A 15,627-nucleotide genomic window follows, 5' to 3' on the forward strand; every position below is an offset into this window, starting at 1 on the left:
ATACATTCACGATAGAGATAAAGAAGTTCACTTTCCTTTAAACTAAAATACGATGAACTCTTCAATTCAAATAATATTGAATTTATAAATCGGAAAGACAATCTTGGTCAAATTAGAAGCTAAAATTTTAAAAATTATTATACTCTTGCACTAGCATACATTAATTATATACATAGAAATTCCTTATTTCATTAATTTATTATTTAAATTAAACGACATTTCTTAATAAAATAGAAGTATTGAAAAAAGTAGCTAAAACATAGTTGAACAATTAACGTAGTAGTTACGAACATCCGTCAATTGACTTCGAAGTATTTGGTAGCTATGTCGCGAGATTAGTACGTGCGCGAAATTTTAACGGTTCAAAGCAGTTTTATAGCTGTATATGCTCAAAGTATCCGTAAAGTTATTCATTTTTGTTTTGTGTTATAAGTAACAGCTAAAAGAATTCCTTTAAATCACCATACACAATGAAACGTGTAACTGAACCTGTTCGTAAGAGTCTGCTGGACGTCATCAGGAAAAATCTTCGTGCTGCTGGTAAGGTAAAGATCTGACTTAATTTAATTATTAATCCTTTAGTGTATTTACGTAGAATATGAAGATAACAGTACAGTTATGCATTTTGTCAAAGTACAAATAAGTTAGTGTTCTCGTTGTTTGAATATACTAATTCATACCGAAGCGCCATCTACTCTCATCGATTCAAATTTTCGAATCTGTACATTCTAGACCAATTTAAGAACATTGTATTATTTGTAGGTTTCATATATAACGCGCGTTGTGTATGTCGGAGCATATATTGGTACAGATACGAGTATAGAAAAGGTATGAAATTAGTAGAGTTAGTATAGATTATGACATACACATTAATTATAGGAGACGTTGAAATAGTGTAATATCATACAGTATTTTTACTATCCGTATAAAAAATATAATTTCCAGAAAATGGAATCTATAATACAGGACTTGCAAGCAGATAATATGAATAATTCCATCAGTGGATTATTTCTGATTTATCCGGATTATTACGTTCACGCATTAGAGGTGTGTGAATGGAATTTCAATTTTTAAATTAAATTTCAAGATTTGAATTTGGTTAGACACATTAGCGATTTCACAAACAAAAGTGGATTCTCTTAAAACTAACTTAAAACTAAAAAATAGATTCTCCTAATATAGGCGCCAGAAGATATAATTTATAGGCATTTCAAAGTATTGTACAATAACCAAACAGAGGACTGTAAAATAGGAAAAGCAATTTTTCTTCCAACTTATCATCATGTTCATCAAGTAAGGCTTTTACAATAAATCAAAAAGGTAGGGAATAACATTTTTCGATTGGAATTTACAGAGATTCTTTACGGGGTGGTATCACGCGTATATAATACCACCTACTTTGATACAGCCGTTAAAATCATACGAATTGGATGATATCCAACAGCAAATGTTAAATTGTTTCAATAAAGTATATATGTTGTGTGATCATATCTCGAACACGCATCACGATCGCGTAAGTTCTTCTGTTAGTGAACTAATAGGTGAAGTTTGCTCGTTTCATATATGCGATGATTAAGTTTATTGGTCGGTTTTAAAACTAACAGAAATCTTTTTCTTAAAAAGTCAGTTCCGATACAGGAAGTTATAAGATCGTTGAGTGACAAACTTACACGACTTTATCCCGAGAGTACGTTGTTAGAATATTTATTGAATGCAGAAAGCCCTGTGATTTTAACTGTTGAAGAGTATTTGAACATATATTCCACAGTTCCATTCATTAACCTTTATTCAGGTAATAACATCATTTGTATTAATTGTCTGTTGATAATTTACGAGTAAAATTTTTATATATAGTATAAATTTCTAGCAAAGTTTTATTAACAGAAAGAAGAAGGATTGATTGAATAAAAACGATTATTTATTTCAGAGTATTTACAATATCAAAAAAACGTCTCTTTTTATGGGGTACATGAAATTTGTGTCGGATATCGCTAAACTAATTACATATACAAACTTCATTCAAATGATTTCACTTTTTTTTTCTTTTGGTTTCCCTTCGCGAAAGCAGCTGGTCAGACTCGATTGTTAAAGATGTACAGGCGATATACGGCTGAAACGATGCTTTCATTTACTCTTATTAGTCTAAAAAGATTTCTTCTTTGGCTCTTATCCCTGGCTACTGTAAGATACATAGTAACGAAGCAAATTGGTGTGTAAACGCTGGTCGGTATTATTGGATATTTTGTGGTCGTCACGCGAATTCCAATGAACATTTCTCTGTGAAAACGCAATCAAATTTTCATACATTAATTAACAAATAATACGCGAATTTTTCATTTTAAACGGGATATCTTACCGTTTTAACAGGTATAAAGTAACATACAACGTGTAATGTAGCATCTCTTAGATCTTTTATAATATATTCATTATTCGTGGAAGAGAATGGAATATGATTCGCGGTGTAGAAAAGTAGATGGTATCTCGTACAAAGTTTCCGAGGTAAAGATTTTTTACGCTAGATTTAGTTTAACTCATTCACTGCCAACTACGAGATATCTCGTACTTTGCGCTACAAATTTAGATGGATTGCAATTGGTGACGGACTAAATTTGAGTTTGGAATTATTAGAAAGGATAAACGAAAATTTTATATAGTAATATTTTATACATAATAATATTTATATAATAATATACAGATTTTATGAAATTCCATGTTTTCTTTAAAATAAAATCTTGGCACTCAGAATAACATGCTCTAAATTTGGCAGTGAATGGCTTAAAAACTTGTTGATTATTCGTAAAATTTACCAAATACACGTGGACTCAAATCGAAAGTTCATTAAGTGCACGTGTACCTATTTGAATTTTTACGATAGATTTCCCCCAAAATTCAAAGTCATTAATTGGTCTTTGCTCGAGATATCACTTCCTTTTGGATTCTACTGCCGGCGAATTATTTCCCATGATGTATAACACACAGTTAAGTGCAAATCAACAAGAGAATCGTATTTTATAACTTGAATATTCATTTCTCGTCACATTTCGATTCCTACAAACGAAAGCAAGTGTTTGCCATTTAGAAATAGCACAACGAATTAATAACCGAAACAAAGACCAGGTTTCTAAACGAATGATATATGTATTACACAGTCATTTCGAGGGAGCTACTTTTCCGAGTCTCGACGATTTATATAATTTACATACACGAGGACCACAAGATGTTTCGCATACTGACTAAATGATTCTGCGCTAGAAGAGCAGCTTCGCGCAATACCAAGAAACGCCTTTAACATTCAGAATGACGACGATTATCTTGCAGATACCATCTGGCCGGCGCCTCGTGACTTGATGTTCTGTACCGGGTTCGAGAAGGAGGATCGTAATAGTATTGATTCGACGAACCAAAGACGTTATACACGCAGGACTACGTTACGTTAAAAATTCGCAAAACTTCATTTGGTTAATTTGGTTATCGACTTGGAATGCCTGTTTTCCGAGCAACGCAGCATACATGTTGGTCGACTTTAAAAAAGAAAAATGAAAAGGGGAACGGAAAGCGATTTGTTTTCGCTACAGTAACGCGTTTTCTCGAACAATAGAACATGATGGTGAAAAGAAATTCCAGTCGATACCGATACTGTCCGGTTTAGACCGTTTCGTCGATATAATTACAGAGAATTGTACTCGAATAAATTATCAAAAGATTTATTGGCAGTTTGCTTTGAAGATTTATTGCGCTGCTAGCGAAACTCGTTAAGGTCCCGGGATCGTTTGTCGTCGAAACGATACTAGCTCGCCACTATCGTGCCGGGATGAATTCGTGTAGATTTTTTTTTGTTTTCTGTTCAGCCTTTCAGCGTTAAACGTTTAATACAAGGTGAAATAGGCGTTTCGTAACGATTAGTAGAGTTCCCCTTAGTACACTGGCTATACGCCAACATCAATTCCATCAATGGCAATAATAAATAACGAGATTCGCGCGTTTCACTTTCGGCGCGAGACATATTCATCCTTCTTTTTTTTTTTAAATCGTTTTAAATATTAAAGTCAGACACCGTGACTTCGAGGATAAAACTTAACGACTAGCGATCGAAAGAACACATTCATCTAAAGGACTTGAGAAAACGTCTAATTTTCGATAATTGTATTTACACGAGTGACTCGTGAAAAACCACTGTCCGCCATTTCCTATCACCGTGTCACACCGAATTATTTATACATACTGAGTGTCCAGGTTTTTTCCGCGTCTTTTTCTTCTCTTCTTCTAATCTTTTCTTTGGTTTCGTTTAAATATACGCATACACACAGATGTGTTTATCGTTTATTAGGGATAAGTGCAGACATTTACAGAGCGAAGCGGAAAGCTTTCTCTTTCTCGCTTCTGCAGTTTTAAGAGCTTAACAATTAAGGAAGCTATACACACTTGTTTTCTCTCTCCTCTTTCACGAGCTTCTAGTTGCGATCCGCGTATAAAAGCCATGCTCGTAACACACTTTCCTTACCACTTGTCAAAGTGTACCATTCTTGAGTTAATCTTGTATGGAGAATTCCTTATATTCTTTAACCTTTTCGTTCGATCGTCATGGTATAACTTACAGTCAGAAAATTTCGTAACGATGCTCGTAAAATATATCGTGTATGGTCTTTCATAATATTAGAAATATTACGAGTTACGTATTACGAGTTAAAAAAGAACTGCTACTCCTCTGCTGAATTTATTCATTCTTTCAATAAAAAAATAATAAAAGTAATAATGAAATTTGTCAAACTTTCTGGATGTAAGTTACCATAAATAAATATCGACGATCTCCGAAGGAAGAAGAAACTCGACATTTTTACCAAGTATCGAAACAGATAATAGTACAATTTTTAAGAGCAAGACAGGGTTCCATTCGTTTCCTTCCTCCTCTTTTTGTCTTCTTTCACCTCAAACCATTACGCAGAGGGAAAATCGTTACTTTATACATCATACAGATACCGTAATTTTACAATAAAATCCAGAATACTGCATACTGACGAAAGCAACGGGGGATCTCTTTATGTTTGTTCTCCTTTCTTCTTTCTTTTTTCAATTTTCTTTTTCCTACATTTTTCTTCCTTTTGCGCTCGATACAACTTGTTTCTAACGTCTCGTCGTTAATTTCAATTTTTTCGGTGATGGAAAGCTGAACGATATGTCTTCTGTGTCCTCGTTTCTTTTTTTTCCTCCCCCACCCCTGTTTAACATCGAACACGCACGCACACGAAATTCTTGTTCCCATTGACTGTTTTAATTTTCCTATCTCGTCACGTCGTGGGGCATCCTCAGTCTACGTTATTCTGGCTGCCTCGACCGATTTTTATACTCATGTACATTATTTATACTTACAACGACTAAACGAATTGTACAGTGTGTATTTTTCCTCCCTCATTGTTCTCTTTTCTTCCCCTTTTTACCATAATAAAAGTGGGAATAAATTGTTATCTCTTTTTTATATCTATTTTTTTATTTGTTTCATCTTTATACTATAGCAATCTGTATAAAATATCCTCCGTATTCAAGGTATATGTACAGCACGCGCGAAATCCGTGCATATGTATAAGTATATTTTCTATCAATAATTCGTTCCTGGTTGCACATGCACGCCTTTTACAACGCACGGTAATCTCCGACATTTCTCTCTTTCGCTTTCCTCCTTTTTTGTTTTTCTCTTCCCTTTCTCTCTCTCTCTTTCTCTTTCTCTCTTTTGTTTAAATGTATTCACACTGGCTCGAGAATCGTCCGTTCAATGTAAAAAGGGCACTTGATCGAACAGAGAGACGTAAACGCGATGCTATCGCTGGAGAGGAAATAAATTCGTTCGAAATACAACCGGCCTCGTTTCCGATTTGCGTGCGAATCTGTACGTATCAGCTCCATTCTTTGCTCGCATCCCATCCGTACATGCAACTGTCGAACGTCTCCTAGACTCTCGAACCATGCGCTTGATTTGGTCGAGGAATGTACAGGGTCTGTTTGTCGTAAATGATCGATGATACGACCATGCTCTTTACTCGTTAACTGTCGAAGAAGAATACCATTAACTATTCGATCTGTCTCTCAAAATTAACGATCTTCATGAAGTACCCTGTTATAATAGGTAACGATTCTTCTGATATTTTCAATTTGGCTATACCTCCCTCCACCTTTATTTATACATTTTTTTACTTGCTTACAATACACGATAGTAGGAGGAAAAAGATTAATAACGCTAGATTCGTAAAAAGATTTGCTCGGTGTAATCGGAAGGATCAGCGATCCTTTTGTACCTCGTCTGTGGCTCCCGATTACTGTAACAGAGAACACGTTCGACACGGAACAACTTTTATTATCCATCCGTACGTTACAACGATGCCGTCAACTGTGTGTACCTGTTACCAGAAAACTTTTGGCATTGATACGCGGCTCGAGAAACAACACGTCGAACGATGCTTGCTCACACGTGGCTGGTCTGCGAGCGACAAAAATGTCACACGGAGCTCTCCCTTTTCGCCATCACGATCGGTGTGCTTATCTTGCCATCTTTCTGCGACTGGATGCAACACTGCGCTGGAATCCTCGCTTCCATGTCCTTGGTCATCAAGGTGCCGCTGGGACAGGTTCTGCTGACGACACCGACACCAGTGTAGAGTATCGGCGGGCTCATCGTCATCGACATTGATTGAACGCTTTGACTCGGCCAGTGTTGCCTCGGCAAAGTGCAAACGCCGCTTTGATAGTCATCGCCCACTATCGGCTGAAACTGTAGTTCATGCGTGCTGGGTGATCGATGCTTTTTGAATGTTTTAGTTTGAAATTATGGTCATTAAGTATGGATGGGATAGTAATCGTTTTATCGTAGTGTCATTTAGAACGAAGCTAATCGTTAGAGTCGATTGTACGTATACAGTATAGAATATAGAGGATTCTATGAGTATTATGAGAGAAATTACTATAGAGAGTGTAGCAGGATGCGAATAGATTATTTCATATGCAAAACTAAGTTAAAAACGTGGAGTAAAATGTAAATGATAGGATGAAACGATACGCTTTGAACATTTCAGTTTGAAATTGTCATTAAGAATTGATAGGATATTAATTGTTTTATCATATTTTCGTTTAGGTTATTTAGAATGAATGGAGTTGATCATATAGACAGTTGTGGAAGCAATCGAAGAGAAATTACTATGGAGAGTATGGCAGGATGCGAGTAGATTATTTTATATGCAACAACAAGTTAAAGATGTGGAACAAAATGTAGATGACCGATGCCTTTCGAATGTTTTAGTTTGAAATCGTCATTACAGGTGGATGGGATTGCGATCGTTTTATTCTACTGTCATTTAGAGACGAAGCTGATCGTTAGATGTATAAAATTGATTGTGTAGATGGTTGCATAAGCATTCAGAAAGAAATTGCTATGGCGAGTATGACAGAATGAGAATAGATTATTTTATATGCAAAAATAAGTTAAGAGCGTCAAATGAGATGTTTTTGTTGGAAGCTTTGTTTTCGAGAAAATTGAATTTGAAAGCTTGTTAAGCACATATGAACTCGACTAATTCCCGACTAGATGAGAATGGCCGTAGGTTATTATACGAAATGTAGAATAAAATTTGTTCGTTGAAAGCCTCGATTTCGAGAATATTGAGTTTGAATATACTTAATCAAGAATTATAGAACTCAGTACACGCGTGCTTGATGAATTTTCAAATTTCATTTTCTCGAAAATGAAGCATCAAATGAATCAATTTTGTTCTACATTTTCGCCTTATTTCTGTATGTAGAATGGTATCCTGTCCAGTCGCATGTACCACGCAAACCCGCCTCGTTTTCTAGACGCTTAAAGCAACGGAAAAGTTGAAACACCTGGCTGGAAGTTAGTTTTAGGATGGAATATGTAGTTGGAACTAGAGAGTAGAAGCGAACGTGTAACTGGGGATAATCAGGGGACGCATTAGTGAAAATTGAACTTACGCTTTTATGTTTCGTCAGATTCGAGAATTCGTGCAACGGCATGCCGTTACGAATGGTGCAGTAGCCGACGTAACTGCCGTGACCGCTGACGGAAGTAACCGTCGAGTGCTCCAGCAAACTTCTCGACGGTGACGTTTCGATCGTCGACACGAGCCGCCTCTTTCTCAGGTATTCCGATGGCTCGTCGCCTGTGTACATATAGTATTTTCAAATTGCTTTTAGATACTTCGCTTTAATCCTTAATTGCTACAGCGAAGTGGAAACAAGTTTATTCTCTAATGGATAAATATTTCTGCAGGATATTTGTGTAAAGTCGTGCTTTTGTAAACTTAAATGAAGTGGAGGGAATTTAAGCAGAAATTTATTTCGCTCGGTAAATATCACAACGAGTGCTATATTTCGGATGTTTCATATATTTTTGCACGTTGTGTGCATTCTTGCAATTTTAAATTTCCTGTTAAGGTACTTCGATAACAAATTGTTAACTTCACGAAAGAACCTATAAATTTATAAGATTTAGCCTCGTAAAAGCCAATTTCAATCTTCATTGTTTGATTTGAAAAATTTAATTGATCACCTACTCTGGTATTAAAATTAATCTCACAACGTTTGAATTATGAAAGTAAAATCCTGCAAAGTTTAAAGTCGAGGAGCGTGTTTAATACTTTAAAAGAGAAGTATATACGGAATTGGTAAGAAAAGAAGAGTTATAGCAAGAAACGTTTTGTAAATTTTAAGTCAACTTATACGTAGTTGATCTGATTGAATCAATCGATAAAAGCACACAAACCTGTGATTTGTTGAGGTATGATGTCTGGATTCTTCTCGTCGTTTTCGCTTATGTCACCGCTACTCTCGAGTTTCCTGAACGGACTGCTAAGATGTTTCTCATCCGTGAGCAGACTGCTTCCCTCGCGAAACCTCAGCTCCCGTTGGATAGGGATCGTTTTCGTTTGTTTGCTATGATCCTCCATCTGAGACTTACTTTGCTCGTCTACCTGCGTGTGCTGAAGTTTCAGTACGACCACCACTATCGCCGCGACGATGACCAGAGCGACCACCACGCCAATCATCACGTTCACCATCGGCATTAGTCTTATATTCTGTCTTGGTCTCTCTAAAATTACAGTTATAAATGTACAATTTCTTCCTTCTTTTTAACGTCTTACAACAAGAGATTTCACGTTTAGAAATTAATATTGCGCAATATTCTTTTTAAAATGTTAAGCTTTTCATTTCTGTCAGTTTTTGGGCGTGATAATGAAAGTTTGTTGTCTCTTTTTAATGACTTGCAGGGTTTCAAAGGAATAAACTTCACATTTACAAGTTAAGGTCGAGCAATATTTTCCCTTAAAATTGTAGAGTTCTCAATTTTGTCAGTTTCTACATGGAAAGATTAAAAATTTGTTGTCAAATGTCGATTCCAATTTTAACGTTCTTTTAATTCTATCAATTTCTGGATAGTAAAGAGGAGGTAGATACGTGGGTAAGGACGAGAGCAGTAATTACGATTAGTCGAAATGGATGCGAAGTTATCTACGCAGTAAAGCGAACGAACCAGTTCCACGGCACAATGAAACAATTTCCCGCTGCGATGGATGAATTATTTCGCGTACAAAGATCTTGTTGCGAACATGAATTGAAATTTATCCTCTCCACTGGCCCTGTCTTTTGTTCTTTGTTCAAAGTCGTTTCGCAAATTCGTCCCATTTATCCGTACGCGGTACCAGGGAGGTTCGTTTTCATAGTTATGGATCGCCGAAAAATTTTTGGCTCAGTTTCCTTTTATTTCATATGGGAGAGCTTGCAGATCGTAAAATATATCATGTGCAGCCTTTAAGCTCAATTGCGCAAAGATGAAAGTAGCATTTTATAAAAGTTCCGAGAATTTCCTATAAACGGATAAAAGTCGAAATTTCTCAAATAAATGAACAGATTAAAATGCAAATAGCATCGTAAAAAGCAGTTGGGTAGAGAAATCCCCATTTTAAAAAGGATTTAAAGCGTGAAACAAAAAGTTTCTTCATTGAAAGCCACCATAATTCTCAAAAACACCGTGAATCAAGAAAGACTGTATCAGCAACTTGTTATACAATATAAGAAAGAAAAGAAAAGAAAGAGAAAAGACAAGCTATTACAGGGACAAAGGTGGAGAATAAAGTAAAATAACACAGAACGTATGATTTATACCCACCTGACTCTGACGTTAATTGTTTTTCAGGTAGCCTGAGGGTTCCAGCCTGCACTACCATCGCCTCGCTGCGCCCTTTATCGTTGTACGCGTATATGCAGGCCTGATAAAGGGCGCCTGACTCCAGCTGAGTAACACTAAAACGCGGCACCATCGATGTCAGATTAGCACGCAATTCTTGGCTGTTGCTTTCTCTTACTTCCAGAAGAAAGGACTGCGGCAAACCTCCGTTGAACCCCTCGGCGCATCGCACCGAGAACGAGTTTGTCGATGTGTTGGAAGTAGTGCAATTGTGAACCATATCCGGTCGACCTGGTACAGAGACCGGTAACGTAATCTTTACGTAGTACATTCAATATTGTGCGTCTTAAAAAATCATCTTTATGCTGGTATTGTTTCTGTTATTGCTGGATCGTAATACGCGAAAATAATTGTCGTCGTGAGAACTTATCTTTAATCTCGATAGTTTACGTTTGTTTGCTCCTGTTCTTTTGCTTCTACCAGAACCTTTACACGAGCAACCTTTAGGGTTTTAGAGAATTTGCGAAAGACTTCAAGTAGAAAAAGTATGTTATATCAGGTTGAACGATGCACGAGTTTAAGGATTTGGACGATTAACTGTAAAAGCTCGAGTGATCTTGTTTTCAACAGGCACTTCACATTTTTTGGGGCAACATGAACTATCGAGACGGATCGTGTGGAAATCATGAGCACGTCGTAAAGTTTTTTACGATAACTTCGAGACAGCTTTTATTCCGTTCTACATGAAGGGAATCGAACGTTTCGAACGTAATACAGTCAAAGTTTAAAAATTCCTCTGAACGATGAAACGCAAGTAATCTGGCGCCTATGTTTGCAACATTGCGATGGTCTTGCGCACGCTTCTTATTTTGTTGGGAGCGAATTGTTCGAATTTTATAAAAAAAGGAGACCATACTGCCTGAAAAGACGACGATACGCTAAGGGTCGAGCTAGATTCGTGATATGTTCGAGGATTTCACAAGTGAAGATAGATTACTAAGACAGCGACGAAATTAACAAAATTTCAACCTGTAGCCTCCTATTTGTCGATTTATTCTCTCGTATATGCAATTTAGTTATTTATCTTCTCATTTCTTTAAGACCACAGAACTAATTACTTGCTACATTAAAAATGGTTAATCGCATTTTTCTAACATATTTTCATGCCTATGTTCAGAGATTAATTAGTAGGAGCAAAAGAAGGGTGAAATTCGTTCTAGCCTGCTCTATTGATAGAATAGGAAGCTATTGCATTAAAGGTGCTTAATGTCGCTAAATGGAGCGAAGCAATAGATAGATACAGTGTACTTTAATGGAGAGTAATTAAAAATAATACAAAAAAAAAAGGAGACGGATAGAAGAAAAAAGGTAGAGTGAGGATATGTTCGTGTAACGGTGGCACGGTAAAGAATAATTTCGTTGGGATATATTAGATTGACAGAGTGCAGCACTTTACGTTTCGTTCTGCAACTAGAAACGCGTTTCCTTTATGGCAACGTAAACAAGATGCGAGGTGGGTTCTGTTTAAACTTATTTACCGGAGCTCCCAACTATCATTCTTTGTTCCAGCGTCTTCTTAAAATTCCCGAATAATGAAAATGTTTTTCGAGGCAACAACGTCGCGAATACAACGTTCGATAATGCCTGTGTAAACGGAGGAAACGTTCTCAGGAATTCTTTTTTCGCAAATTATCATATTCCCGCTAAACGTAAGATAAACGTGCTATCTGCGAAATATTTGAAAACTTCGTAACGCGGTTGCGTTATACGTCAAATAAAGCTTCGCGAGATTACGAAAGACGGCGTGATTTTATGCAAATATTAGACAGTCAGACTTTTACCGCGAATTCGTTGTATTTTGTTGACGGTGAAGAATAATTAGCGGGGGAAAGGGAGGGGGCTGACGAAAATGCGACGAGACGGTTGAAAAGCGGACAAAAATGGCATCAAAGGAACAGCTGGAAAAATTGCTTGGTATTCGCTGTTTTCAAAAGAAAAGAACAACTTGCTATAATCACTCGGTGTGAATTTCCATTTGGTCCCTTTGCTTTTAATTTCCTGAAATATCTCGTGCGTCTATCCCCACCGAGAAGTTTTCTTTTGTTGAAAACTGGCCGAGTTTTCCTTTGAATATAGTAATTAATTCTCTGCTCTCGCATTAAAAAGTTTTCATGATTTCTATCGACAGTTAAGAGATCCTCTAGTGATAATCGTAAGTTTTTGTATAGTATAACACCGGTGAAATATCTCCGTTTGTTTGGTGATTTGTGAGTAATGAACATTCGGAATTCCTTTATTTTTCGACACGCTTTTTGGCGTTACATTCGAGTAGCCATTCTTTTTTGTCACGCAACAATTGGATCGCTTCAGTAGTTCGATGGCCGCGTTCGTCGTAAAAAAAGGGCCATCCATGCATGGATTTCCACGCATACACAGACGTGATAACGAACTTCCGTTTTAATCCCGGAACTCCTCGATTTTCCACGGCGGGATTGTCGCTTTTGAAAAGTCAGCATAGCAGCAGGTGGGGATTTTTTTTTGTAATTACCATCAGACCGCGGGCACGTTTCATTTTTTCCCTTGCATTTCAAGTTTTATTCGTCCATTTTCAGCTTACAAATTTTCCTCGATCGACAAACTTGCATACGTGTTCTTCGTATTTCGAAAAAAGTGAGGAAAAGTTACCACGTAGCCGGTAATAACGATTTATGTTAATGCTTTGGTCGAGAGATTAAAGCGGTGGAGAGGTTTAGGAAAATTTTATGCTAGTTATCGCACAGACGAGTAAAAATGGAACGACGACTGACCGGACAAGTGAAATCGGACGCTATCTTGTCAGACGAATAGACCAGGCGCGGTATCTGATCGAACAAGTAGCTTGAGACGGTATTGTATCAGACTAGTGAAATGGGACCGTGTTTGGTCAACTAAGTAGAATGGCACAAGCTTATCCCAGCGTAATATTTTAAGTAATTTGCATTTCTCGATGCATCTTTCGACACGGTATTGTGCTTACTAGTAGAGCAATTCGTTACTTACCTGTCACGGAATTCTCTACAATTTCTACGGATATATCACGGTTTCCTTGGCAGCAGATCTTGCAGTTCTTTATTTTTATTAACTAGTTACTAGTGATTAAAGTTTTTTAAAAATATTACTATTCTGTTAATTCTATTATGAAATATACCTTTGAATGATTTAATATTAAATCAGTGTAAAGAAACTCAAGTATTTTATATTTGTTGCACGTGTAATTCTCTGAACTCGTCATACAGAATTGTTTGTATTTCATACGCTGACATTTCTTTGCGCGAGAATGAATAACTCCTGTGAAAAAGTCAAGAGAAAGTAGAATTCACGCTCTTCTCAGTTTAGTTAGTGCGCGCTTGGTCAACACTTGCGGACTGTAAATTATAAAGGTATTTTTATTCAAATGTGTTGACCTTTGGCTCTATAATAATTCACGTCTGAGGAAGAAGTTATTTAATTTTATTTCAAATATAAAGTCCGCAGTTATTAAAGAAATTCTGCCTAAAAGCTGCATGAAAATGAGTTTTCTCGTTCTCTATCCAGGAAATATGTTAATACCCCCGATATCGATTCAAAAAAACCTTGCACTAAAATCCTAAGAGTCGAAGAAATTCATCGCAAATCTTTTCTAATTTCTCGAATCTCGGTAAAATCTTGAAAGATCGAAACGAACGAAATAAGGGAATCGTGCGCGTTATATTGTTCGAATATCGAGTTTCACGGTCGAGAGGAATTTCCATGATCGAATTACCACATAAAGATACCTCACCGGCCGGTATGATGTGATAGACGCAGGGCACTTGTTGATGTCCTATTCGATTGGTGGCCCAGCAGAGCAACGTGCCGTAATCCAATTCCGTCATGGGTGTGTAAGAGACGATCGAGGATGTGCCAGCCCTGGCGATATGACTCGCGGCTACGTCGATACTCTCGGCGGAATTGTTGAAGGTCCAGCGGAATTGAACCTCAGGCGGGTTCGCGTCCACTTGGCAAGATATGTTTGCCTTTTCTTGTTTCGCCACTCCATGAACCTTCGTCTGATTCGGTTTGCAGGTGGGCGCGACTGGAATTCAAGATTTGAATCGTTTCAGTTTTATTCTACGCGTCTATTCTAGGACTTTGATCGAATTTTCTCGGAAGAGATCGAGATTTCTTTTGATTTTATTTTATGGTTCCGTAGAGACTTCGTATGCGACTATTTTATTTAATAATTAGAAGGAACAAATATATTTATTGTATCGTATAATATAATAATTAAGGAGAAGGAAATATTAGGCTTTATGAAAAGTTCAGTAGCAAAATTTCAGGAGGCAATATATATTTTCATAGATTTATATCTTGTTGAATGACACATAGTTCATTTGTTTCGATAACTTTCTATCACATTATCTTCTTCATTTTATCACACTTTATTCTTGCAGTGTTTATTTATTAGCGTTTATAACGTTTGTTTTATTACTAATAGAAACGTCTTAATTTGTCGAGAAACGACGTTTAATTGCCCGATGCTGAGAGAACGGAAATTGTCTCGCGGTCTGATCATTTATTTAGGTGGGTGACACGTACACATTACGTTCAAATAAAACGGAGAGCTTTCCCCATCTCCTTCCGTGTTGTATCCAACACAAGTGTAATTGCCTGCGCTTTTACGGTCGACGCCTTGCAACACCAAGCTTTGATTACTGATTATGATACCCTGTGTGATGTTGAGATGAAGAGTTTTTTCCTGGAACAAAGGGTGATCGATGCGACGCTGATGAGTCACAGATTGTACACTTACAACTGATATAATCCATGCAAAGTTATACGAAATTTTGCTTCAATTATATCCAAGCAACGGTTTTCAGCGTTAAGATTTAATTTCCAAATATTAATAATTTTACGCCAAAATGGAATTCTGAACACGGAATGTTGTAAATAAATTTCTTAATCTATAGAAAATATCAGCGTGAATTTTTCGACATTGTTGAAAAATACAACGAAGTAAGCTTGGTACTCGTGATCGTCGTTGTTACAGAACTTTGAATACCCTTGTTTCGGTCGAACTTCACATCGCTTCCGTATTTCTGTACTAATAGGGTGGCGGCATTGTGGTTCTATACTCTTTCGACTCACATGCAAAGCTTCGTGAAACTTCGTAAAATCCGAGAACGGGCTACTTGCGAAACTTTTTGATCCTCAGAAAACAGGTTTTGTTTAAATTAATTTTAAGCTGAAAAGACACGCCGAGACTGTTCCGCCCGTAATCACGGAAAATGAAAGAAGCATTCAAACGCACGAAGAGCGTGCGTTCGAAATTGTTATGAATATAAGAGAAAGTATCAGTTAGATTATAAGTTCCGAGAGCACTGAACTTAATTGCAACTTTTGGGGCTTAGAGTCCCAAACGAGCGTAGATGAATTCGAATGCT

General features: G+C 36.9%; 2 protein-coding genes across 2 annotated transcripts in view; one reads left to right on the forward strand and one right to left on the reverse strand.

Annotated features, from left to right (window-relative positions):
- Positions 1-17: 17 nt before the first annotated feature.
- On the forward strand, positions 18-1,900 carry LOC141445854 (uncharacterized). The gene is made up of 3 exons (XM_074111977.1): positions 18-545; positions 763-828; positions 946-1,900. Exons 1-3 carry the CDS (start codon positions 471-473, stop codon positions 1,072-1,074), a joined length of 270 nt encoding a protein of 89 aa, XP_073968078.1. The 5' UTR covers positions 18-470; the 3' UTR covers positions 1,075-1,900.
- Positions 1,901-15,627, reverse strand: part of LOC139992458 (neural cell adhesion molecule 2) — a 307,336-nt gene continuing 293,609 nt past the window's right edge. Inside the window, exons 9-14 of the mRNA XM_072013305.1 lie at positions 14,783-14,942; positions 13,986-14,279; positions 10,169-10,477; positions 8,765-9,091; positions 7,975-8,162; positions 1,901-6,760 (exon numbers count right to left, since the gene is read on the reverse strand). Coding sequence (XP_071869406.1) covers positions 6,488-6,760; positions 7,975-8,162; positions 8,765-9,091; positions 10,169-10,477; positions 13,986-14,279; positions 14,783-14,942 — 1,551 coding nt within the window. The 3' untranslated portion in view covers positions 1,901-6,487. The remainder of the gene's footprint in view (positions 6,761-7,974; positions 8,163-8,764; positions 9,092-10,168; positions 10,478-13,985; positions 14,280-14,782; positions 14,943-15,627) is intronic.

This window comes from Bombus fervidus, chromosome 11 (assembly GCF_041682495.2).
Source record: "Bombus fervidus isolate BK054 chromosome 11, iyBomFerv1, whole genome shotgun sequence".
NCBI classification, from domain to species: Eukaryota; Metazoa; Arthropoda; class Insecta; order Hymenoptera; family Apidae; genus Bombus; species Bombus fervidus.

Coding starts and splice junctions, on each gene's coding strand:
- LOC141445854 (XM_074111977.1), top strand. CDS start 471: ATGAAACGTGTAACTGAACCTGTTCGTAAGAGTCTGCTGGACGTCATC. Junction 546..762: donor ATCTTCGTGCTGCTGGTAAG/GTAAAGATCTGA, acceptor TATTATTTGTAG/GTTTCATATATAACGCGCGT. Junction 829..945: donor CAGATACGAGTATAGAAAAG/GTATGAAATTAG, acceptor TATAATTTCCAG/AAAATGGAATCTATAATACA.